This window comes from Tiliqua scincoides, chromosome 2, assembly GCF_035046505.1.
Source record: "Tiliqua scincoides isolate rTilSci1 chromosome 2, rTilSci1.hap2, whole genome shotgun sequence".
NCBI lineage: Eukaryota > Metazoa > Chordata > Lepidosauria > Squamata > Scincidae > Tiliqua > Tiliqua scincoides.
In genome coordinates this window covers 132327625-132353682 of record NC_089822.1, presented here as the reverse complement: position 1 = coordinate 132353682, position 26058 = coordinate 132327625, and the positions used below count along the sequence as shown (strand labels likewise).

Here is a 26058-nt window from a genome sequence, read left to right as displayed (position 1 = left end):
AACTTTTTCAACCCTGTGCCATTTTCCTTTTGAAATCCACCTTCTTCCCAAAGTGGCTATTTACTTTGGGAGGGAAGCTGCAAGCCCATTTTCTGTGTGTTTCCAGCAGCCTACAAAATGCAGGTCACGTACACTTGTGAACACACTTCGTTCAAAACACCAGTGTAAACGTGTCCTCAAAACACCAGTATAAATGTGTCCAGGGACTTGAGGACCAAATAGATTTCCCACATATGCCTACATGGGTATTTAACATAAGAACATAAGAAAAACCCCGCTGGATCAGACCAAAGACCCATCTAGTCCAGCTTCCTGTATCTCACAGTGGCCTACCAAATGCCCCAGGGAGCACACAAGACAACAAACACAACCTGGATCCTGGAGCCCTCCTCCACGTCTGGCAATCAGAGGCAACCTGCCTCTAAAACCAAGAGCTTGCACATACCTACTATGACTTGTAACCCGTAATGAACTTCTCCAGAAATTTGTCCAATCCCCTCTTATAGGCATCTAGCCCAGATGCCATCACTACTTCTTGTGGCAAAGAGTTCCACAAACTAATTACATGCTGGGTAAAGAAATATTTTCTTCTGTCTGTCCTAACTCTCCCAACACTCAACTTTCATGGATGTCCCCTGGTTCTGGTGTCATGCGAGAGGGAAAAGAGCATCTCTCTATCCACTCTGTCAACTCTTGTACGTTTTTCACTATGTGTTTACTGTGGGAAACACTGAGGCTAGGCTGGTGCACACACAATAAACATGCCTGCCACATCAAATAGATTTCCCACATACAGTATGCTCAGTCTCGAGCCTTCGATGAATTGCAATCCCCTCTTTGAACAAAGTTTCAGCTTCTCTAGAAATTAATTTGGCCAGTTGTTATGCAGTAGATGCAGGAAAATGATAAGACTGTGTACAGTGCTTGTTTATTTCACAAACTGGAAGCACAACATGCTACTCTGCTATTTAGGAGCATAGTTTGTGACATGTTTGCTATTTAGGTGCATTGATTTTAGAACATAAAGAATGCACTGGTGCTTTTGTTCCCCTTCTACTTATGCTGATTTCCCTTTTACACACTCGGCATGCATGTGTCTTCCTTTTCCAAACCCTCATGCCGCACACCATCCTTTTTTTTAGATTGTTTCCTTTCCCACGCTGTCCTGCCATCAAGACAAGAAAATGAAGACGTCCCCCATGCTGACAGTGCTGCTGTCCGTACTAGTGGCAAAATTATGCTGTGCTTATTGCATCACAGATGAGCAACAGATGCCCAGTGGAATGCAAACAAAGGTGAGGATGATTAGAACAGTCTCCAAGGGAGAGGGAGGAAAGAGGCTGGCAAGCGAAAGGAAAGGCTGTGTGCCAGGGGAGAGTCGGCTGAGCATCGGCACATAACATGGTGCTGATGTGATTTTTAGGGACTTGAATCTTAGGAGTTGAATCTCAACTGCCACTTCAGAAAACCCGGACAACAGCAAACATTCAGTTCAAAAAACTTAAACTCCAAGATAATACACAATGTTGTTTGACCAACATAAAAGCTTTTTTGTAAGCCACCTTGAGTCACCTTGGGGAGAAAAGCAGGATAAAAATGCCATAAATAAACATTTAAAAACAAAAATACAAATAAAGCCCCCACAAAAAGTTCCAAACATTTCTCCAGGATTAATTCCAGCAAAAAAAAAAAAAAAAAATTCCTTCACTGGTTGCACATTTTTTTCTGATATTTTCCTATATTTTTGCAGTTGCTTTTTAAGTGAATTTTTCTTCCAGTTCTGTATAGGTAGTTTGGGTGTAGAATATAAGACGTTTGCCTGATTTCTGAACAGTAGGATGAGAATCATAATGAAAAATCTGAATGTTACCAGCCTGCGTTTCAGAGAATTAGAAAATGTGGCTATGCAAAACCCGTATTCTCAAGGTTCAAAACTCTAGAAAATCCATTACCAAGACATGTGTTGTTTTGTATTCTTTTTATAAAAATATTATTTTTCAGAGCACATAGTTTTGGAGCTTTGACGTTTGCAGACTTGGCACTTCACTCATTCTGGTTTTCAGTTTGTGCATTATATCATTTCTTTTAATTTTCATCTAAAGTTGCCTCAGTTTGGGAAATATAGACTACTGTGAGTATAGTGGAAGATACCATCTTAAGGCAGAAGCCAGAGAAGATCTCTTTAGGGTCCCTCCAATGGTATTATTTTGTGCCTATGAAATGTATTGTTTATTCTATCTGGGTATTCCATTTGTATTTCACCCAAACTCTGAAGACCACAGAGTAACACCATGGTTCCTCCCCCATCATATCTAATCCTGTGAGGTAAATCAGGCTGAGAAATAGTGACCTGACCAAGATTCATGGCTGAGGAGAGGTATGATATCAATCCACCTGGAAGGGGCACTGGGGAATTTCCCTGAGATAAAGAGTTCTGTAACGTTGGTGTCAGAGCAGAAAAGGCTTTGCCTCTTAAGCAGCTACCAGCAAATCTCCATCTACGGATTGAATGTGAAGCAGGGTCTCCTGTACAGGTCTTAATTAAATGAAAATGAAAGATGATTTCCCCTGCTTTTCCCTGTTTTGTTGAAGAGGGACTCTTTGGAAGAGGGACTGTCTCTAAGCCCTGCTTAGGAGTGGCCAGAAGCACCTGGTTGGCTGCTGTTGGTTATAGAGTGCTGGACTAGATGAACCTTTGCTCTCTTTGACCCTGGCAAAGCTAGACCTTTGGGTGCCTGACTCTTTCCACTCATTTTACCTGTCCGTTGATGGATGCATGGGTCTTTAGGTGATGCACGCATGGGTCCTTAGGTGGTCTCCCATTCAGGCACTGCCCAGACCTGTGTAGCTTCAGTGAGGGTGCTATTTCATGGCCCTTTGGACCAAGCTCTGAGACATCTTGCCTTTGGTCCAAGCCCTGGGACCTCTTGCCATGTGTACACACAGTGTATGTAGGTCTAGTGAAAGCTTGACAAACTGGAGTTCTACACAGTGGGCACACAGTGAATGAGACAAGTGTGCACTCGGTGCATATGCTGCAACGCTATATATGGATTTTTCCAGCATGGAAGCGCTCTCCATGTTTGTTACTCATAAAGCAGTCATAAACTGCTATCAGGCCTTACTTGTAAGAGATGCATCTGCTCTCCTCTTTGAGAGGGAACCATGAGGCTAACATCTGTATTTGTTGTTAAAGCCCTGAAGCAAAATAAAATGTACATGAACAGGGAAGAATATGGACATGAACAGGGTGGTCATGAGCCACCTTGGGACTGTCTAATGGATGGCTGAATATAGATGAGATAAATAAAATGAACACAGTTCGAAATGCTTGGGACCAAAAATGTTTCGGATTTTGGATTTTTCTGGATTTGAGAATATTTGCATATACATAAAAAGATATCTTGGGAATGGGACCCAAGTCTAAACACGAAATTCATTTGTTTCATATGCACCTTATACACATATCCTGAAAGTAATTTTATACAAATTTTTGTCTTTTTTTCCCCTTGGGGATGTTTGTGTGCCTCTGTTTTGACCGCAACCTGTCACATGAGGTCAGGTGTGGAATTTTCCACCTGTGGCGACGTATCATTGCTGAAAACATTTTGAATTTTGGAGCATCTTGGATTTATGGATTAGGGATGCTCAACCTTTAACATATCTGAAAACAGTCAATAGCTCTTTGGTTGGCAACCTTCAGTCTCGAAAGACTATGGTAGAAGCCTACAGCACCCAGTATTCCCAGGCGGTCTCCCATCCAAGTACTAACCAGGCCTAACCCTGCTTAGCTTCAAAGGACCCAGGAGAAGAACTCACTGGACTCTGTCTAGTAGCTAGTTAATCCAATACCAGAGCTTTCTTTAAAAGCCAAGTTTTAGCCAGTTGGTGAAATGCAAACTGCAAGTTAAGCAAGCCAGTCTTTCAAGGGAGGACATTCATGATTGAGGCTCCACGGTTTAAAAAAACAAAAACCTTTCTCAGGTCCCCACTCGCCATGCTTCAGGTGGTAGGAACACTCAAGAGGACTTTAGTGCTGCATGAAGCACACAAAGAGTTTTGTATGGAAGTAGGTTTGATATCTGGGTCCTAGACCATTTAAGGTTCTCAAAATTAAGACCAGCATTTTGAACTGGGCTTGAGGCAAACTGGCAACCAGTGAATTTGGAATAACATTATGGTTACAGAGTCTGAGCATCTCATTTCAGATAACAGTCAGGCTGGCTGCTGTGTTCTGGGTCTGAGATGTCCAGAACCTTTTTGGAGGCAGCCCAATGTAAAGTGTATTTCAATAATCTAATCTGGAGGAGACCTGACTTAGACCAGCTCCAATTTCTCCAGGTGGCACCCCAGCCAAAACTGTTGAGAAGCATGGTTTGTTTTAGGGAACTGGGGCTGCTTCTCCTTGCCTCTGGAGTTCTTTGGTTTCTTGCTAGCCACAACTGTAACCACAGTTTCATAGTCAAGTTCACAGAACAATCCCTTGGTGTGTGGGTGGGTCTCTTGCATGTTGCAAAAGGGGCATTCTTTCATAGGTATGTAAAAAGAAAGTTCAATAGAGGATAGGGTTGATTTTTTTTTTCCTTTCCTCCCATCTCTGTTAAACAAAAGGGCTTTATGTAACCAATTTGCTTCTATGGACAAGAAGCAGCTGGAATCTGAAGCGGCTGCTATTGTCAAATCCCTTCTGAATTAGATCCGCTGAGGATAAAAAGTTCCAAGAAATCCATTTCTACCCTCTCCCACCACTCTTTTCCCATCACGTCCCAACTGTCCAAAAAATGCCTCAAATTACCACAGCATTAAGGCTTTTACAAAATAATTCCTGTTTTTTTTATGCCCCCGATCTCTGGACATCCTTTGCTTTTTTTTTCTCCAGAAATTACTTCCATTTCCAAAGCAGTTTAACCAGATTCAATTACACTTTCCCCTCCCACTGCTTCTTTCTCTTTTTCAAGGCGTTTTTTAAACATGGTACAGAGAGATGTAATTGGCAAAGTTTTCCAGTTGAAAATCTGCTCCGATTATCATAAATGATGGAACTTGGTGCCAGGAAGGATACAGTTGATCACATGACCAGGCATCATAACTTTATCCTTGAAATGCCTTTACTGTAGATAGCTGGGGGTACAGGAATGGGGACAGGGACAAGACTGAACAATGACCTGGAGTCCTGGACAAAACAGCAGAAGCCTCACTAACAGACACAGGCAAAGTCAGGGAGCCCCCCCCCCCTACACACACACCTTCTATCATCATATAGGTGCTATAGTAGTATTTACATGGCGCTTTTCTTGAGTGTTCAAGCCTTTCAACTTGAATGAATGAATGAAGATATTGCTCATTTGAAGACCTCCTGCTGATACCTCTCCCTTGTAAGCCTTATTTTCAGTCCTTCCCAGACTGATATTCAGATTAGCTCAGAGACTGAAGAGGTAACTGTGGCCATCACTGGAGAATCAGTTGTTTTGTATATGCTGTATACATGGTGGGGGTGCAGGGAAAGAATTTTTTTTTTTTTAATTTAATATTGAAGCTGAATATGCCTGCATGGGGGTCAAAATGGGAATTATTGTTGGAAAGGGAATTAATTATTTGGGGAAAATTGCAGTTATTGTGTTGTCCATTTGTACATCAATGTTGGTTCTTTCTGATGCCAAATTGTCTTTTCTTTTCTTTCCAAAAAGAAGAGCTCAGATCCTTATAAACTGCCCCCACCCCTCCTCCGGAGATTGCATGATGGCCAAGGGATCTCCTACAAGGCACTGCTCAGGCTGTCAGGCAAGGAGGAAGTCAGTAAGTGTCCCATCTCCCTTGTCATTGGTGCACTAGGCAGAATCCCCAAGGTCCTTATGAAATACCTGGCCAATGCAGGCATTAACAAGATAAGAGTTGAACGACTGCAACAAACTGCACTACTAAGAATGTCGAACATTATTATACAGCGATATCTCAGCAATTCGTAAACTCTCAGGTAGAGTTTTAACTAGTGAGAACCCAAAAACTCCAGTCTAAACATCTGATAGGTTGTGACACCATGGATGGCAACAACCACCAACTAAAAGAAAAGGATAAAGACACACTACAAAAGCATAACACCAACCTTAACACATTAAAATAATTGTTCCCAAAGTGTGTGTCGCAACACCCTGGGGCATTGCGAGGCACTGGCCATGGCATTGTGGGCTGCCTGCTGCCCCTGCAGGGAGACCACAACGCAAGCCTCCAAGCAGCAGTAGGAGGCTCAGCAAAGCAGGAGGCATTGCTCTGTAGGGCAAAGCTGCAGCATGCAAAAGCTATGTGCTGTGGAAACCCCTCCCTCCTGCTCTGGCCCTTTTGCTTCTGTTTAGAGCACTGGTTCCTAAGCTGTGGTCTGGGGACCACAGGTGGTCCATGAGACCCTGAGAAATGGTCCATGAGATCTCAGGAGAAAAGATCACCTTTGATCACTTCTAGCTGAGAGAGTGTTCCCCAACAGACCACCAGAAAGGGTGGAGAACAGACTGTCTGTAATGAAATGTCAGCTGTGGCTTTGGGCAATCCATTCTCCTCCATCTCTGGTAGTCCATGGGGGGGGGGGGGGTGCTTGCTTGCTTGGGAGATGCTTCCCCATGGACCACCAGACAGAGCAGAGAATGGACTTGCTGGCAACAAAAGCAGCAACCCAGAAAACTTCTCAATAAATAATAAATCTAATAAATCTTAAATAAATATTCTCTAATTATTACTATTAATTGTTTTTTTTTTGTATTTTTTGTGTGCAGGGTGTTAGTGTGGTCCACAATAATTCCAGTTTTTGCCTCAGTGGTATGTGAGCTCCTCAAGGTTGGGAACCACTGGTTTAGAGGTTTGTGACAACCTCCAAACCCATAAGTGAGTGGCTGCTGATATAATAGCGTGACATGCTTTGTGTCACCGCCACTCACTCTGGGTACCAAAGGGGTCACAGAAGCAGTATGTTTGGGAACCTCTGCATTAACATAAACCCAAAAGCTGCCCAACAAATCAGGGCTTTGACATGCAAAATACCATCTAAGCCGAAGCAAGCACTCTGCCTTTTTTTCTCCATTTCCCTTGGAGATCCAAAAGAAATAAAGCAAAGCAATCTCAAAAGTAAGTAGGTTCCAAGACTTAAGTATAAGGTTTAATAAAGAGTTATACAGTATTCATTCCTTAACCCCCAGCATGCATCTGACCCCTAGCAGAATAAGCACTGTCTGGTGAGGCAGACCTGTGCCTTGGAACCTCAGATATTCTTTTCTTTCTTTTCCAGATCCCCAAGCACTTTCCTCTTCCCAGAAACGTAAGTCAAATCTCTTTCTTTCTCTTTATTCCCTTGCACCCTGGGGTTGAGCTCCAAAATTGTTCCTAGAGGAGGAGTGCCGATATCATCATCAGGAGTGCTCAGTGCTGCCTTGGAAACTTTTTCTAAAAAATGCCTTACTTGAGAGAAGACTCAGGGTTAGCGAGAGGCAAACTGAGAATTTTGACTAGGGGCATATGTTATGTTTAGGGCCATTGTCTTTTCAGAGTGCTGCCTGAAAGGCAGTACAGTATGTATGTTATACTAAGGCTATACTCCTATGTAAATTTACCTGGGAGTGGCCTACTTAACTCTATGGGTCTTTCTTCTGAGTCAAAATGCATCACCAATATATCTTATATATTTTTCTGGGATTTTTTTTTTAATCCCATTATTCAATTTTTATACTCTTATACTTAAAACTCTTGCAGCCCACTCCAAGGGTTTGGGCTGAAATGAATTAGCTCGTTAAATGAAGTATAATAACTTGCAAAAATAAGAAATGTGTCAGAAAAAGAAAGCCCTCTAATGGGTTTTCAAAACAGCCGTAATGAAGTATAGTGCTGGTGTGGCAGGAGCTTGATGAACTCCTGCACTTCAAAATGGAGCCCTAAATCACTGCCTGCACACTGCACGTTTTCTCTGTGAAGTGCTCTCCTCCCTCTGAAAGCTTTTTTCCTAGAGATAGCCAAAAGCAGCCCTGCCTTTGAGCAGAAATGACTGAAGCCTGCCTAGAACACCTACAATCCAATCCTATCCTTTTTCTATGCCGGTGGAGCACATGTTCTGCTGGCATGCACTGTTGCAAAAAGTGCTGTAAAGCACTTTGTGATGGCGTTACTGGGTGGCATGCCAGCGGGAAGGCCAGAGCCTTCCTGTGTGAACTGGCAGAGCGAATGACACTTACTGGACCAGATAAGATTGTTGCAGGGGCGAGGAAAGCGGGGGAGGGGGTGGAACAGGGTGGGGAGGATAGCGATGAGGGTGGGGGTGGGTGGATCGGGCCCAAGAGAGGGCAGCCCGACATGGACCATATCATATCCACCTTCCTGGACCTAATCCACCTGCATGGATCAATATTGTAGGTGCAGGTCTTTGTTGACGCATAGTGGATGCTGGGTCTTACAAAGGGTCTTACAAATGTCCCCCATGGGATACAGCAGTGGTTCTCAAAACTTTTCTGGCTCACGCCTCCCCTGATCCTTGTAGCCATTGGCCACAGATCCCCATTACAACACCTCACCTCAGTTACCCCCAAAATGGGGATGAAGGTGTTATAATTATACACTAGAAACAAAAAAACAGCTGCCAGCACTCTGAGGCTGCAATCCTAACCACACTTACCTGAGAGTAGGCCCCATTGAACAAAATAGGACTCACTTCTGAGTAGAGCTGGTTAGGATTGTGCCCTGAGTTTGTTAGCCACACACCTGGAGGGTTTTGGAAAGGGAGGGGGGAAGTGATGAATTTGCTGGGGGAGGGGAAGACTTTGTTTTGTGTGTATCTGCTAATTGCAAACTGATGCAAACTGAGACCTAGAGACTGTTTGGCTGCAATGCTAAACTCACTTTCCTGGGAGTAAGTCCCATTGAACACAATAGAACTTACTTCTGAGTAGACCTAGCTTGATTGTGCCTTTTGTCTTACAATAGCAGCCAACAGAGTACCCCCCCCCCCCAAAAAAAAAAAAAGGAGGCAGGAGGAAAAAGGGATAGCTGAAAAGGAATGGGGATTTTTTATTTTTAATCAATTTTTGGAGACAAAGCCATCAAGAGTGGCTTTTTCTTTTTCTTTTTTGAAGGGGGAGGAAAAAGAGAAAGGTGAGGATCCTGGGTTATGCTGACACAGACCCCAAGCCCATGTAGGTCTACTCAGAAGTAAGCCCCATTTGAGTCAATGGGGCCACTCCTGTTCTCCCCAGGCAAGATGGAGGGATGCAGGCTGGGGCATTTGGACACCCCCCTCCCACTAGGAGCAGGCTGGCTCCTTCCTTCCCAAGCAGAGGAAAGCGCTGCACTGCCTGTACTTACTTTAAAGCCTGCCATGAGTGCCCCTGTGCTGATGAGACGCAGCACCTCTGCACTCTTCTCTCCTCCAGCCTTGACCAATCCCAGGATGCCCAGGGCAAGGGGCACACTGGGAAATGTAGTCCTTGGGGCAAGGTTGCACATGGAGAGAGCTCCATGATGAGCTCCATGATGAGAGCTCCATGAGATGAGATGATGGAGCTCCATGATAAGATGCAGCACCTCTGCCTGCCTGCCCAGCCAGCCTTCTCTCCCACCTCCCCCATCATGTTTCACACGCCCTCCCAGCCTCACACTGCCCCACCTACCGTGTTCACAGCTGCAGAAAAGCAGCAAGTCAGCACGTGCAACTGAGCAGAGCAGAGCAGCCTTTCTCCCCTGGAGGCTAGCCACACCTCACTAGGGAGGCGGGACACACAGATTGAATACCTCAGTGATACAGCATAGCCTGTACTGGCACCGCTGCATCACCGTGGGGGAATTTAGTTAGAATTGGTCTGTTAATGAGTTTGTAATGGAAGTGAGATTTGATGTAGGATGAATTATTCTAAATAATTCTTCAGGAGTAATTTGCAGTTGGAAAACAGTCAGGCAGAACAGGTTACCCCCCCTCCCCCCCATAAAAAGGCTAAGGTGCAAACCTCACAAGGCCCTGGAGGAAATAGTATAATTTATTTCCACTTCCTGTTATGCCTGGCACATTTAAAGTTAACAGCTCTTCAGTCAGAGGCAATAATCACTTCTTGTCTTTGAGACAGAGACATTTATTCCGGAGACAAGAAATGATTATTACCTCTGACTGAAGAGTTGTTGTTCCACAAATTGCCTTTGGTGTAACAATAGAAAATTTGAGCGCTTCTGCAAATACATTTAACAGTCTTGTTTGGCACCTTGTGAGGTTCATCTCTTTGTCTAGAATGGGTACTTTTGTCCCATTGAGTTCCCCAGCTCTATAGTCTTTATCCGATTGCCAGCTCCCCATCTCTCATTGTTCATTGTTTGACCAGATGGAAAAGCTGGTCATCAATATCCAAACTCCCAGCTACTCTGGTCCTTATTTGTAACCACTGTGCCCTCAGACCAAATAGACATCACCTCTGACCATCAGAATGTGGACATCTTCAGATACTCAGTGAAACCAAACTCAGGCCAAAATACATGTTAGTTTTCCCCCCAGCTGAAATCCTCTGACCTGATGCCTGTTTTAACAGGTTGATTGTATTTAGCTAACACTTTTCTGGTCTCTGTAGGAGATATGCACGACTTCTTTGTTGGACTCATGGGCAAAAGGACCACAGAGCCTGGTAGGTGTGTGGATGAATGGAGCACCTGTGAGCTCAGAAATCTCTCCCATTAGATTCACTGGATAGGTTCCAAGAGATTTCTTAGAGCTGAAATGATGGTTTCCCCATGGCAACTCCTTCGCCCATAGGCAGGGCAGTACGTTTGTAAAAACATAAAGACTAAATGGGGCATTGGGTTCAGAATGCAAGTTCCCAAGAATCTCAGGTTTTGTTTTAAAAACCAAAAGTCAAGTTTCTAGCCCTTATTGTTATAAAGGTATGTGAAATATCCCCCCAAAAATGCAGAACAGTGCAAAATAAGAGAAAACAGTTAAATGTGTTTATAAATGTATAAACATAATATATACAGGTTCCAGAATGTACATAAGAACAACCCCACTGGATCAGACCATAGGCCCATCTAGTCCAGCTTCCTGTATCTCCTTGCAGCCCACCAAATGCCCCAGGGAGCACACCAGATAACAAGAGACCTGCATCCTGGTGCCCTCCCTTGCATTGGTGTTCTTACATAGCCCATTTCTAAAATCAGGAGGTTGCACATACGCATCATGGCTTGTAACCCATAATGGATTTTTCCTCCAGAAACTTGTCCAATCCCCTTTTAAAGGCATCCAGGCCAGATGCTGTCACCACATTCTGCAGCAAGGAGTTCCACAGACTGTGCTTGGATTATTTGATGCAGATTTTTGCGTTCAGTCACAGAGTCCCTACTGGCCTGTTTGTAGGCAAGATACCCAAACAAGTGACTAAGCACTTACCTGGCTGAGGGCCAATATTCTGAGCTTAATCTGAGCTTGAGCGCTTGCCCAAGTACATGAAAAGTAGAACCCACAGCGGAGAAGGTGAAATGTGGCAAGTAGCTACAGTTCAAGTAATGTCATAGTTAGCGAGCAGGGAGGAGAAGTATTCAGGTTCTAGCCAACTTTTTTTTCCTGATTGTCTGCTCATGATATCTGAAATAGGTATGCAGAGCAAAGGAGAAGTCGGCATGGTTACCAGATTTGGTTGGTAAAGTACATGCCTTAGATGCAGAAGGTTTGCCTATAGGAGCACCCAAGATATCCCCAGAAGATGGGTCTGAAACGCCAATGTTTTTGCATCATCTTATAACTCAAGACTGGAGGAAGAATTAACATTTGTCATGTTGTGTTCTTGGAGAGGTTGGGAAACAGGGTAGGGAACCTACTGGTCCTACTACATCAGAACCATGGGAAAACGGGGGGGGAGCGATTATGGGGTCTAGCAAAGGAATGGACCAGAGATGCCTCTTTTCAAAGTGAATTGTCACTATGCTCTAATTTTAGATAATCCCACAGACATGAATAAGGGAACACTCCCTGGCTTTGGTGACCTGAAGTACTTGCCAAATGCAGAATGAGGTAAGGATGGGTGGGGAGGGGACTCTGTGTGTAAAAAGGAAGAGAGATTCTCTTTATCACATGTGTCCCATAGGCACACCCACACATTCACCAACACATGCTTCTATTCTAACTCACACATAGGTGCATTCAGATGTGCACAAGCTTAGACACAATGTGCACTCATGCCCACTTACATGCATTTCTTTCGTGACTAGTTCAAGCATTTGCCCCCCTGCTAGGAACACTGTGTTTTGCTTGAGGAGGCTGGGGCAACACTGATCTCCAGCTGTGATCAGCAGGGGCAGGTTAGATAGATGCACCTTGCAGATGCCTCCAGTCTGACACTGATGTATGAAATGAGCAAAGGGCAGGTGTAATGGAGTTTCCAGGGCAAGAGCAAAAGAAAAGCATCTTTAAATAGAAATGATGATGTAGTGAGCAAAGCAATTTTTGGAGACTGCGGTACCTCTAAAACCTTAGGGACAGTGATTGGGTCAGTTTTGATGTATCGCTTGGCCTTCATGGAATGGTTTCTTTGAGCAATTTGTGCACATGTGCCACTTGCAAAGGTTCACTAGATTTGGTTAGCTGGGAAACTTTTCCAAGAGCAATTCATGAGCCAGTTTTGACAAGGTTCATGGAACTATTTCCAAACATTATAGTCATCATCATCATTCATAAACCACCATCAATGTATGTGGTGCTTTTCCCAGAATGAGAAGACGGGACCAGGGACTTGCAACACACGCATTGCAAGATGTTCTTGGGCAGTGCTTCCTCAGTTCCTTTGGCTGAAAAAGCATTGGTGGTTTATGGTATTTGAGGAAATCGTAATCATTAAACATACAAACAAAACATAAGAAGAGGCAAACAGGCACTCTCCCAAAGCTGATCCCCAAAGAGTAACTAGGGCAGCCCTCCACGTCAGCATCTCCGGCTGACAATCCATATGCACCCCATCTCCCCTTCTCTCCTCTTTTCTTCCAAACTGCAAACTCCTGTCTTTCACATACCCTTCCCCTTTTCCAGTGTGTGTCATCTTCTCTTCTTCTGACTATTGAAGCACACAGCTTCTCACATATCAAGAAACCATTTCCTAAGCCACTGATGAAACCTTCTGGATGGCCAATTGAAAATCTGCCTAAAAAAGGAAATATTCTAGCCATAACACCATCTTGTATTTTTTTTATACATAAGCCTGAACTTTAAAATTTAAAGTTCATAAACATCGTTTTTCATCTGTCCAATGTGCCCTCAAAGTGCTGCTGGCCTGCTTATCACCACTCATTTAAATATCATCTCACAATCCTGAATGAAACTGACCAAGGGACTGGGAAGAGAGTCTGAACAGGGTCTTTCCAATTATTTGGAACTCAAGACTCTCCTCTCTGGCCAGTACCTGCTAAATCTAGCATTGTGAATCAAATTCATTTTTTCGATTATCTTCCTCCATAACCGATTATGTTATGACACATAACTGACACATAGAATGATGGCCCTCCACATACATGTTTCCCATTAGTACAGTGAGGCGATACCTGGCCTCCTGTTCTGGCAAGCCAGAATTCCAGGTTCAGTATAGCATTAGAATAAGAGTAATTGGGCAATTGCACTGTAGTTACTGCTTTATTATGAATTCATTATGTGGGAATTTCAGTCCTGATGAAAAGCTAATGGTACTTAAAGGTGTGCAGCAATATTTTCCCACTGGAGCCATGAAGCTCTGCTGGTAATTGCTCCACATTATCAGGAAATGGAAAGTGCTTTTGGTTCAAGAGAATCAACACTACACCCACTGGTTTTCACTAGCGGGCTATGCACTCAAACAGCCTTGTGTGTTCCAACAAGGTTTCTATATGCATTTGACCTAACACAACTTGCACATAGGTATAGGCTGTTGGTACTATGTTACACATATGGCATGGCTTTATAGACCATCTCAGATCTTATAGGAGACCCTAAGGGCCACTTCACATGTATACATTTACCATCTGATGAGTGTGACATCAAGTTTATTTATTTTTCTCATTGTTATGCCACTGTTCGTCCAAGGAGCTCAGGGTGGGGTACATAGTTCCTTCCCTCTTTTTGTCCTCACAGCAACCTTGTGAGGTAGGTGAACCGGATAGTGACTGAAGGTTACCAAGAAAGTTTTGTGGCTGAGTGGGGGATTTGAACTTGGATCTTCCAGGTGTAAGTCCAACCCCAAACCACTACACCATCGTGGCTACGATAGGTGCTGCAGACTCTGTGCCCAGACTCAGGCCAGATTTATCATCCCAAAGAGAATAGTTTTCAGTGAATTCAGTGCATGGACTCACAGTCAGCTCTGAATCATTCAGGGATGTTATTGAATGCTGTTGTCTCTCCTCCCCCCTCCACAACCACCCCTTTCCTATGTAATGTCTCAAAGAACCCTTTAGTCTGCAACACAAGCACTTTGCCACCATTCAAAGCTAGCATGAAACATTTAACATGTCTAAGGATGAATCCAGATGATGGTTTTGAAGAGGATGCATGAGCTTCTCACATTGGTCTTCTTCATGTCCTTGCTTGCCAACACTGCAGACAGTAGTAAACCTGAAACTAAGGCAGATTGTGCAGGCACTGCAGAAGGAATCTCTTTGTGGATGTCTTTGAAAGCTGTCTGCATTTTGAAAATACCACATAGCTGACTTTCCATGCGTGTGCCTGGGGACATAATTGTTGAATCAAAAGCACAGGGCTGCTCTTTGGACATGCTGTAACAGCAGTAGATTAAGGCGGAAATCCCTGTACCAACATCTCTCCACCAAGCATGCAGACTTTGCTTGCTATGCTGACCATACAGTTGCATACTGTCAGAGGATCGGCAAGGGGAGAGGATCAGTAAAACTGTAGCATGAGCCACACGTATTGGATACTTGTCAGGCTATAGAAGGCACCCAACCCAATGTATACTCACCCATAGATTGGGACAGAGATACAGATCTTCTTACCTATAGCCCTTCCTTTTTTAAGGAGCTCAGGGCAGCAAGCATGGTTGTCATTTTATTATCACAACGACCCTGTGGAGTAAACTGGGAGATAGCATGACTGACACAAGATCATCCAGCCCTTGGTCCACTTGATGTTGCACTAACCAAAGAATAGAGGCTTACCCCAAGGTAAGGGAATAAATGTTCTCTTATGAGGAAGCCTCTGGGACTGCCCCCCCCCCCAAGATACAACATGTGCTCCTTTGGCATTCCGTCTTCAGCTGGTAAGGGGCAATTTAGTTAGGTGTGGGCTGTGCAAGTACTTTTGAAATGTAAGGGTGTTTCACAAGCAGTTGATGATATGGCATGTGACAGGGCATCTGCCAAAAAGTGCCACTGGGCTAATGCAGACACCCCTAATGAGTGAGCTTAACCTACTGGTTCGGAAACCCACAACTTAGATACTGGACTGTTAGCAGGCCCTGGATGGAAGTGTACTGTCTGCACCTGAAAAAAGCAGGCTCACAGTTTGGGTGTTCTCCTGGAGCCTCCATTTCTTCTGGATTATCTGGTGATGGCAGAGGTCAGGGGGGGGCTTTTGCCCAACTTAGACTGCTCAACAACTGCATCCTTATGTGAGTCAGGTGACCTGCCCACAGTGAACCAGGCATTGGTGACATCCAGATTGTCGTGTGTTCTATTGGGGGGGGGGGACAGCTGCCCTTGAAGACCATCTGGAAACCACAACTTGTGAAGGATGTGGCTCCACATGTGGTGCTCAGGGTCAGGGGGGGTGTCACTCTGCTGTACTATTGGTTTTCCAATTGCACTGGTTTCTGGTTCATTTCCATGTACAATTCAAGGTGCTGCCAAGGATCTTTTGAGTTCTACACAGTTTGGAACCAGAGTGCCTAAAAGATAGCCTCATTCCATATGAAATGGCCCACCCCTTGAGAACAGCTGGGGAGGGGGCTCTTGGGAATTCTGCAGCCATTTGAGGTTTGGCTGGCAGCAACCTGAGAGAGACTGTGGTGGCACCACAGCTGTGGAATCCCCCTCCCTCTTGAGCAACTGTTAACCTGCACATGCCTGATCTCATCTGATCTCGGAAGCTAAGCAGGGTCAGGCCTGGTTAGTACTTGGATGGGAGACCGCATGGAAATACCAGGTGCTGTAGGCTTATACCATAGTCTTTCGAGACTGAAGGTTGCCAACCTTGAGCAGAAATCGGCTCCACCGCTTCTGGCTTTCGGCCACCATCTTGAACCATTTTTTGCTTTCCTTTTATTTATATAGATTGATTTGGTACCACTGTTGGTGGAGATTTCTGGATTTTGCCTTAGGCTGTTTTTGTATTGCTCATATGTTCCGCTATTTAGAGGGGAAAGAGAGGGTAAAAACTGTTTTAAAATAATTAAGCTGCTTATTTGGACACCATTTTCTTCCATGCCTGGAATCTCCCAGATGATTCCACATGAGGAAACTGTACTGCTTAATAAGTTCAACCTCTCATTGCTTTCCTTATCTTCTCTGGTGCAGGCATCCACGCCAAAGTGAGGGCAGGCATGAAGTCCACAAGACCTCAAGATATGAACACGAAGCTGATTTCATCCACCAAAGCCCAGTGCATTCTTGACCAAACCAGAATTCCTTGATGTACCATGGTGACCTCACCTCGTCCTCTGCCTCCTCTTGGCATGTTCTTTTCTCTCTGCCCTTTGTTTCAGCCTATTCCTCACTGTAATTCTCTAGTGCTCTTGTTTTGGAATTTGGAATAGTAACCCCTAATGGTGCTTGGTCCTTCTGTGTACATATTTAACGGATTTGCAGATAACATTCCCATGCCACCAGCAGAACCACCCTCTCAGCCCACCCTTTTCGTGGCACCAATTACAAACACCTCAAAATCTTCAATAATAGGGTTTTTACTTCTGACCTGCCACTGTGCATCTTTCTTTCTTTGATATTTCATGCAATCATGGAACAGATTCTGCTACATCTTAACAGGAAATAACTTACTGGCGCACAGTGTAAATACCGTCATCAGCTTGCCATTTCTGTAACAGAGCATAGTTTATGGGTAGAGCACATATATGTTTTGCCTGAATAAAGACCCAGGTTCAGTCCCCAGTTTCCAATTACAAAGGTTCCTGGAGAGCAGTACTGGGAAAGATTTTTCTCAGGCTCTAGGGAGCCCCTATAAGTCAGAGCAGAAAATGCTAAGTAGTTTGTTTATTTTATCATTCATTACAAGGCAATGTCATATACTCCTTCAGCACAGTCCATGAAATGATAATTGTTGATAGAAAAATTAGTGCTGTTTGGTACAGTGAACCTGTTATGGAAGAATGGGATCTGGGCTGGACTGTGTATTAGCATATACCTGTTCACTGGGAAGGTATTTAGTGTCTTCTTTCTCATTTAGGGTAGATGCCCTGCTACCAGAGTGACTATGCTTGCTACCCCATACTGAATTAGAGACCATACCTACTCTAGGGGTTCATCAGAGATTGCAAAGATGAATGATTCATCTCTCCCAGCAGGCAGCAGTTTTTCACATGCTAACAACCCTATGGACTGAGGCACCACTTAGGCTGCAATCCTATACTTACATGGTGTAAGTCCTGCTGAAGCTTAATTCTGAATAGGCTTACATACCTGGGCTTTTCGTGTTGTGTGTACATTTTTGTTCATGAACAAACAGCTTAATGCAGAATGGATGCAGTCACCTCCCATCCACTTTTCAGAGGACATATCCAATTTGTCTCAAATTGAACCCTGAGATTTACCATATTGCCCAAAAAGGGATATCCTAGAGCAGGGATGTCAAACTCGTTTCATACAAAGGGCCAAATTTAGCATTCATGGTGCCTGCTGAGGGCTGGAAGTGATGTCGTTAAGCAGAAAGTGACACCATTAAGCAGATGATGGCCAGAAATAAGCACTTGGTTCTCACATAGAAACTCATTAGTTGCAAAGGATAGAAGAGAAAATGTGCAAATCCTGTTCATCTTTTCAAAATATGAGAGAGCCCAATTATCTCATTGGGAGAGCCCAGTTATAATGGGAGCCAGATAAATTGCTTCCGGATAATTTGGCTCATGGGCCTTGTGTTTGACAACCCTGTCCTAGAGTGTGTCACACCACACCATTCTACTATGAAACCATAATAGGTACCAAACCTACTATGCTACTGTGTACCAAACATTTCTCCACATCAGTGAATCCAGGTAACATAGTTTACTGTTGCCTCCAAGGTTAGCTTGATCCTGCCCAGCTTCTTCTGATGGCCTATCGTCCATGCGACTTCCTGCAAGACCTCAGTCCTACTTTTTAATACCTCCTCCTTTTTACACTCCATGAATGAGTTCCTACTACAATCATATCAATATATGTGATATGAATTGTGGTGATGATCAGACAACTGTTCTTGAAATAACAAAGGGGAGATAGGTACTCATGCTGTGTGTCAACTTCCCATGCATTCTGGGGCTTGTCAAAGGAAAGACCAAGGCATGCCACAGCAACTAGTCCAGACTGTCTTTTCTATATATGTCCCAGCCTGGCCCCTGATGGGAGGGCTAGATTCATTGCCACTTGAAACGGTTTTCCTCTCATGTCTGTTCTCCAGTCTATGGGGAGCCAGTTAAGCCATTTCTGCCCAATGTTGCATATATGCAACAGGGACCAAATGCATACACCTGTGGGCTGGGCAAAGTGTGTTAACTGAGGCATCCCCGAGCACTTAAATCTGTTGCTAGAAGAGAGAAAGGGGTGTCAGCCTACCCAACAGCCTCTTTGCCTACACACACTGAGTCCAAGTGGTGTTTGGGCAAAATGGTCCACTGGAGAATGAGGAGGCAATATGCTCTTAGGCTGCAATTCTGTACACACCTGTATGTTCCATTGAATTCAATGGGGCTTACTTCTGAGAAGATATGCCAGGATTGCATTGTTAGTTTATGTCTTTTACACACATGATGCTTTTAAAATATAGAAAGGTTTATTGGAAAGAACAAAAGGACAAAACACACAAACAAAAGGCTTATGGTGTCTGCAATATTTGCCTTATTTACAAATAGAGGATGGATTTTAAAGAGTGGGTCCCTGTGTAATAAAGTTTGAGAACCACTGAAGCAAACCTGCTTAGAAGACACATGTAGGTGATACTGTTCATAGAAGTACATGCTGCCTAACTCTGTCCAAACGCTCAAACCTGTGTACTTTTAAATAAGGCATATAGGGAATGACAATTTTCATGGCAGGCCAAGGGAGCTGCCAGTCGAAAAAGTCTAGGAACCACTGCCGTAATCCGAAGAACTGTGTGCTGCAGTAGCACGTCTGTATTTACACAAGGCTGTGCTCACGAGGAAACAGAGCACAGACTTCAGAAACGTGGCTTCTTGAACCAAATGTGAAGGTTGATGCCCTCTGCTTGCTGGATTTATGTATCTTTTGGGATTAATATATGAGTTGATAGCCATGTGTTTGGGCAGGGGAGGGAGGTGGACAATGAAACCGGTTTCACTTATCTGAAAGGATCCCTTCTGGCTGCTAGAATTCCTTTTGGCTGCTGCTGTGATCATGATGAACAATGATGGTGTAGATGAGACCATGGCCATTCTGTCCACTCTTAACTCCCGCAGTCTCACCATGCAGCTATTCATCTTGCTTGTCAGTTAAAGGGGGTGTTGGTGGTGAGGGCTACTGTGGAGGTGGCCCTCACCAAACACTGATTACATGAGCCAACGGATGACCCCTGCCCAAGAACTGTTTGGGTCGTGCCACGTAGCACTCCTTAGTGGGAAACCAACATGCTTAAGGACTGGGACAATGACCAGTGGAGAGGCTACTACTGCATGCCTCAATTCACCTTCAAAGGAATCATGGACAAGGTAAGGCTGCAGCTTACTCAGAAGCTGACCTTGGGAACCAAACATCCCACCAAAAAACAAGTCGCCATAATCATTTTCAGATTGGTATCAGATTCCAACTGCAGAACATTTTCAGCACTGTAATCAGCCAGCATTTTAACAGCCACAGCTGTCTGTGCAGATGGTTGTGAGGTGATCACAGAAACCATGATGGGGTCAGTTATAAGTTTGGTGACACTCACCAAAGAGATTCCTCATGAAAGTCTGCAAATTGCATTGGGACCCTGGAAGAATCACCTGATTCTAAAGATGCCTGTTGTAACAGTTCAAACAGCAGGCGTTCTGCATCACACAAGGCTTGGGGTGACATGTCTGATGTTGAAGCATCTGGCTGAAGGAAGGAAGACTCATTATGGTCAATAGGAACTGGGCTGAAGACCACTGTCTGCTTCTTCAGTGTGGCAGTGCATCTGTCCTGCCACATCACCCCTATGCTACTCATGCAGAATACCATCACCCCACAGTCCACACAGAGGAACTGATCAAGGATGTCAAAGAAAGGCATGCTTGTCTGGGAATGCCCAGAATGGTCACTCCCCTGCTTCACTGTACTGTAGTGCTTTTGAAATTCCTTGGTTTTGCTCCTGCATGTGAAGGTCCCTCAGGTAGCCCATATTCTTGAGTTTCTCCAAAATGCAGTTGAAGAGCTCCGCATTTTGGCAACTTTTGGAGAGCCACCTGGACTGCCCTCTTCCTGCCAAATATCAGTGAAGGCTCTCAATTCTCCCACACTTGATGGAAGATTCCTCAGATGATGATGAGGCCCCTTGCTTCTGAGAGGAGTAGATGGAACAGTTGGAATACAGGCGTGTACCGCTTAACCATCTTCCACTTAATGGTGGACTGCACATATGATGGTGGTCAAATTACAACAAAGAGGCTCTTAATGAGGCAGTCAGGTCTCCCATAGCCTGCAACAGAGTGTTTTCACAGCAAAGAGGCTCTTAATGCAAAGAAGAGGCAATCTATCTCCAGTAGCCTATGCAGCTAGCTAGTGTCTGGCAGGGAGCATTTGTTTACACAACGAAAGCACTAGACTGGGTTAAATGTTCCCTTAAGGACGTAATTGCATAACAATGGGGATAGGAGAACTTATCTCCATTGCTAAGTGGCACACACCTGTACTCATTTCCTCCATCATGAGTTGATCAAAAGATTCAACTAAAGTTGAAGTTTTTGTGCCTTACTCTTACTCACCACAAGTAAGGGGGAGGAGACAGCTGCCCTTTAAAGTCAAAAACAAGGAGAGGATGAGCTCTGGAGAACAAGGGCTCTCCAGTGAGATAGTCTAGACCACCACATTACCTCATCCAAACTCAAAGATATTAGACAATCATGGGAATGTTCAAAACCAACACAAAAGACACCAAACTCATAGACTAAGAAATACTGTCAAAAAGGTACTTGGCTTATTCTCTGACAATACATTCATGGATCACTCATGGATGTGAAAACCCATATAGGTTTTGCATCCTAACATATGCTACATCCATGGGAAATGCTGATTTTCATGGTTTCTGAATGTTTGTTTTGGACCTCAGTCTTTGTCTCTTCCAGAATTTACAATTAGGTTTGCTAATCCTCCAGAAGTGTCCAGAATCAGCATCAGTCTCCAGGTGACTACTGAAAGCAATCTTGGAGTTTTTAACAAGACCTCCAGGAATGTCCAACCTTACATCAGGTTGGGAAATAAATTTCCAGGAACAGAGCTGGCAAGTTGGTCTACAGCATGTACTGTCTTTTTCTTTCTCACTGACCATACAAAAGGAAAGGTGAGTCACTGGACACAATCACACCTCAATGCTTTAGATAGATGTAGAGGATTTTGAGGGCCTCCACTTTGGAGCATCAGGGAGTCCTTAAGAGCCATTAACATATCTTGGCACTTTGGTTTAACAAAAGCCTGGTCCTAATTCTCTGCCTGAATTCCAGCCTGCTGGATTTTTAGTTTAACAAAAAGAGCTGGCCAGCTAGAATTCCATCATGTAAGACCTGCTGATCTAATGGAGATTGTAACTCTCAAAACTCATTTCCTAATCCTGTAACATTATTTATGCTGGATCTAAAACTAAACCTGTAAGGGAAATAAAATGAGCTTGTGGCTTTGAATTGATCAAGTGAAAAGAAGTGATAAAACTATCTTGAGTTTCACAGAGAAGACTTAACCTGTACTGGATCAGAATGTTCTATCTCTTGTATATCGGAAACAAGAGTCTTCCTAGAAAACTCAGCATTTGTTTACAGATATCCTGCTGCAGCACAAGAGCTGTTAACTTCAGAAATAAATAAATAAACCCAATTTGGATAAGCTTCAAGGATAATTTAACAGGAAAGATGCCCGCAGGCTCTGCCTATCTGAGGAGTCTATTATTTGAAAAGGTACATTACATCTTAAAATCTGAGAGACACCCCCCCCCAGGCAAAAGAGTTTCTGTAGTATTTATGCAAAACTTCATAAGAAAAAAAGCTCTTCACCCACTGCTGCCATCTTTCGCTGGGTGTTGTCTGAAGGAAGACTGCCATCTTGTGAGTCATGTGTTATACTGCAGCTATGGATAATCTATGGATGAATGGACTCTAGTGGGCTAAACAGGATCCTCAGTCAAACGGGGTCATGCTGCAGTACAATTAACAAACAGCTTCTGCTTGGAGATAAAATCCATCAAACTACATAAACCAGACTACCCCACTTTCTAGAACTTTTCTGGAGAAAAACCTACCTGAGACAAACATTTCTGTAGGGACACAGACAATGCTTATCATGCTGTCGAAACAGAGAATCTGTATAATTCGTACTGTCGAAACAGAGAATCTGTATAATTCCCAGTATCCAAAATATTGGAATCTGGTTTTATATGACCAGGAGGAGCATTATCCATCTTCCTAGCTATGGGAAAAATGTATTGTGCCTTTGGGGTAATCAGAAACAGGACAGACATTTGATTTAGAAAATCTATGTGTTCTGTATAACTGCTTTTTCTATGACCACAAACTTCCTCTCATTGAACTCAGTGGCAGCCCAGAGTAAGCAGATATTGGACTGGGCTGCACCTGTTCAGGCCAAAGAGGGAGAAAGTTGGAGGCTTCAATTTTTCAGATGCAAGATATTTGCATTTGAACGATATGTAAGGAATATGCCCCACAAGAGTAGGGACCACAACTGGAAAACATTCCCTTCAGTTGCACTGGAGTTTAGGTCTAACACTACAACATACGTATGGTTTGCAGGATACTGGTTGCTTTACTTGGAAATTTTATCTCCAAACCAAGGTAGGGCGCAATCCTAACCCCTTCTGTTAGAGGGTTTCCAGCACTGGCATAGCGGCGCCAATGGGACATATGCTGCATCTTGCAGTTGGGTGCTGCATCATGGAGGCCCCCTCAAAGTAAGGGAATGTTTGTTCCCTTACCTCAGAGCTGCATTACCCTTATGTCAGTGCTGGAAAGCACTGACATAAGGGGTTAGGACTCTGCCCTTAGTGTTATTCTGTATTAGGGCTGCTTCAGGTATGCAACATTAAACATGTTTGTACCCATGGTGGAAAGTCACACTCTGGCCCCAACTCCCTGGCACCTACCATCACTGCAAGTCTCATGTCCCTGAAGTCTCATGTCCCCTACACATGAATGGTATATTTTCCTGGGTGTTAACTTTAACTTTATTTCCTGGGTGTTAACATTAATGTGTGTTTGCAGCATGCTAGCCTCTACTCCAATCCTACCACCTCTGTACCCCTATCGGACATGCATTTATAACAGGGCCACTTTCCTATCATTGGTGTATCCTGCTTTTCTTCCACAGATCTCAAAGCATTGGGGGGGGGGGAGTCCCCAATCATCTCCCATCCACTCAACAGTCCCAGGCGTCCGTCATTTCAGGGGAGGGTACTGTATCAGGGGACTACAGACTACAGCCCAGGCAGCACCTTTTAGAGTACCCTTAAGAGTGGGCAATTATTTGGAAGAGTGTTATCACAAATGGAGGGCATCGGACTTCAGAATGAACCATCCTTGGTTATCATCATGTGCGTTCAGTTCCTTTTTTATGGAGGTGGAATACAATATTTACCTAAATAGATCTATATAAGATACATATTTTTAGATGCACGCATAAAATGTTTTGAAATCTGGTGTTTCAAGACACCAGGGAGAAAAGTCCCTAAACATACAGGAAGTGAGGAACGTGTGTGTGTGTGTGTGTGTGTGTGTGCGCGCGCGCGCATGGGTGATCCAAACATGGTACTTTTATGGGGCAAAATTTGCATCCTGGCCGAAGCGTATTCCGAAGTGAACATTTCAAACATTCCCAGGGTGGCAGAGCTGGCTTTTCTTTGCACCCCCCAAAGAGCTGACTGGTTCCCCATCACTGGCATAAGCTGAGACAGTATTTCTCAAAGTTTGTCCTCTGCCGTACCACTTCACATGGTTCATCTATCAGAAGTACCACTGGAGGAATCTGGCAATGACATCACTGCCAGTTACTTCTGGGTTGGGAGGCCAAATTAGAAGGGACAAACACCAGTAAGATGCTCAGGGTGGACTGGAAGGCTTTTTCGAGTGTGGAAAAGCATGCTTTGGAGGCTCCTACTGCTGTTTGTTGTGTCATGTTCCTGGTCTCACTGCCGGGTGGCAGGTCCCACTAGTCCCACCAGACACCACCTCAAGTATCACTGGTGGTACCCGTACCACTTGTTGAGAAACACTGAGCCATGGCTTAACACCTCTCTCTCTCTCTCTTCAGTTTCTCCCAGGACCCCCCAAAACGTCAGCCCTGTTTGTTCTTTGCACAGACCTTGGAACTCAAGAGTGTCCCTGAGCACGTGCAGAGTGCATTCCCCACGGACTGGAGCCAGGGGGCTTCCCCCCCCCCGGAAATACAGTGTGCGTGGCCCACCTGCGCTGCCGCGGCCCCCCAAGAAGCCCCCCGGCTGCCCAGGCCTCCCCACTCAGCAGCCGGCAGCCCCGTCCCGCGCGAATCCCCTGAAGCCGGGGCTGCGCTGCTGCTGCAGTGCCCCCTCCGGGGCTGGGGGCGGCGCTGGGCCCGGCCGTCTCGGGGCCGGATGGAGCCTCTTGGCCGGGGCCGGAGCAGCACCTCCTCAGCGCGGCCGAGCTGGCTGGCTGGCTGGCGGCCGGGGGGGTGGGCAGCCGGAGCCCTTTGTGTGTGCGCCAGAGCGGGGATGGTGCCCGCAGCCGCTTGGGTAAGGGGCAGCCCCCAGGACACAGCGCCCTCCCCAAGGCTGCAGCGCTCTCCTCGTGCCTGCCCCTCTGCCCCGCTCCCACCCAGGCTCTCCCCTCCACCCGCAGCAGGGACTCCCTGCGGGGCTCCCCCCACATCTCCCCTGCTGCCCACGTCTGCAGCCTGGGCAGAGGACCCCCCCCACCCCCTCTCTGCAGCACTGGCCCTGTCGCTGCTTCCCACCACCCAACCTCACCCTTGGGTGCCTTTCCACCCGCAGCCTTGCCCGTGACAGCCTCCCCCTGCTGCGCCTGCAGGCTCCCTCCTGTTTTCCCCAAAGCAAAACTTTTCACCCCTGTCTCCTCCCCCAACATTTCACTGTTTGAATAAGCCCCCAGCCCCAGCCTTAGGCTGTAATCCTAGGCATGTCTACTCAGAAGTAAGTCCCATTAGAGTCTTAAGTACTTACTCCCAAGTGAGTGTGGATAGGATTGCAGCCCAAATCCCCTCTCATCCCACAGCTTAAATGAAACATTCCCCCAGCAATATTCTTTCCCAATTCATATCCCATTTTTGCAGTCTTCCATGTCTGTCATATCTATAATAATAATTTTTTTTTAAAAAAACCCATGTTCTCATCCTCAAGAATGATCCATACCTTAGAGAATTGTGTTCCCCATTTTTTAACCATGGTCTTGTTCATAAATGCCCCTCGGTGACTCCATCTAATATGATAAGGAATGTATTTTAAAATTCACTTTTTGTGATTATGGAGGAATCCCTGTCAATTTATGTTCTTGCATTAAGAATCAGCACCAGGCAAATCCTCTAGTAGTGAATAGCTTTTGGATCTCTTCCCATTGTGTAGTGATGGCAGACTTTGATTACTTCATAAAGTTCTTTTTTAGCATGGGCATAAGGGTGCCAGAGTTGTTGAATGTGTGACAACATCCTTGCCAGTTGCCTTGTTCTGTTAGGAAAGTACACAAGAGAGTT

The 26058-nt window shown here is 44.8% G+C and overlaps 1 protein-coding gene and 1 pseudogene across 1 annotated transcript; both read left to right on the top strand.

Moving 5' to 3' along the window:
- Positions 1–1184: 1184 nt before the first annotated feature.
- On the top strand, positions 1185–12012 carry TAC3 (tachykinin precursor 3). Its single transcript, XM_066613606.1, has 6 exons — positions 1185–1313; positions 5427–5435; positions 5688–5796; positions 7274–7303; positions 10581–10634; positions 11939–12012. Exons 1-6 carry the CDS (start codon positions 1185–1187, stop codon positions 12010–12012), a joined length of 405 nt encoding a protein of 134 aa, XP_066469703.1.
- Positions 12013–16012: 4000 nt separating this feature from the next.
- On the top strand, positions 16013–16132 carry LOC136643009 (5S ribosomal RNA; annotated as a pseudogene).
- Positions 16133–26058: the final 9926 nt, after the last annotated feature.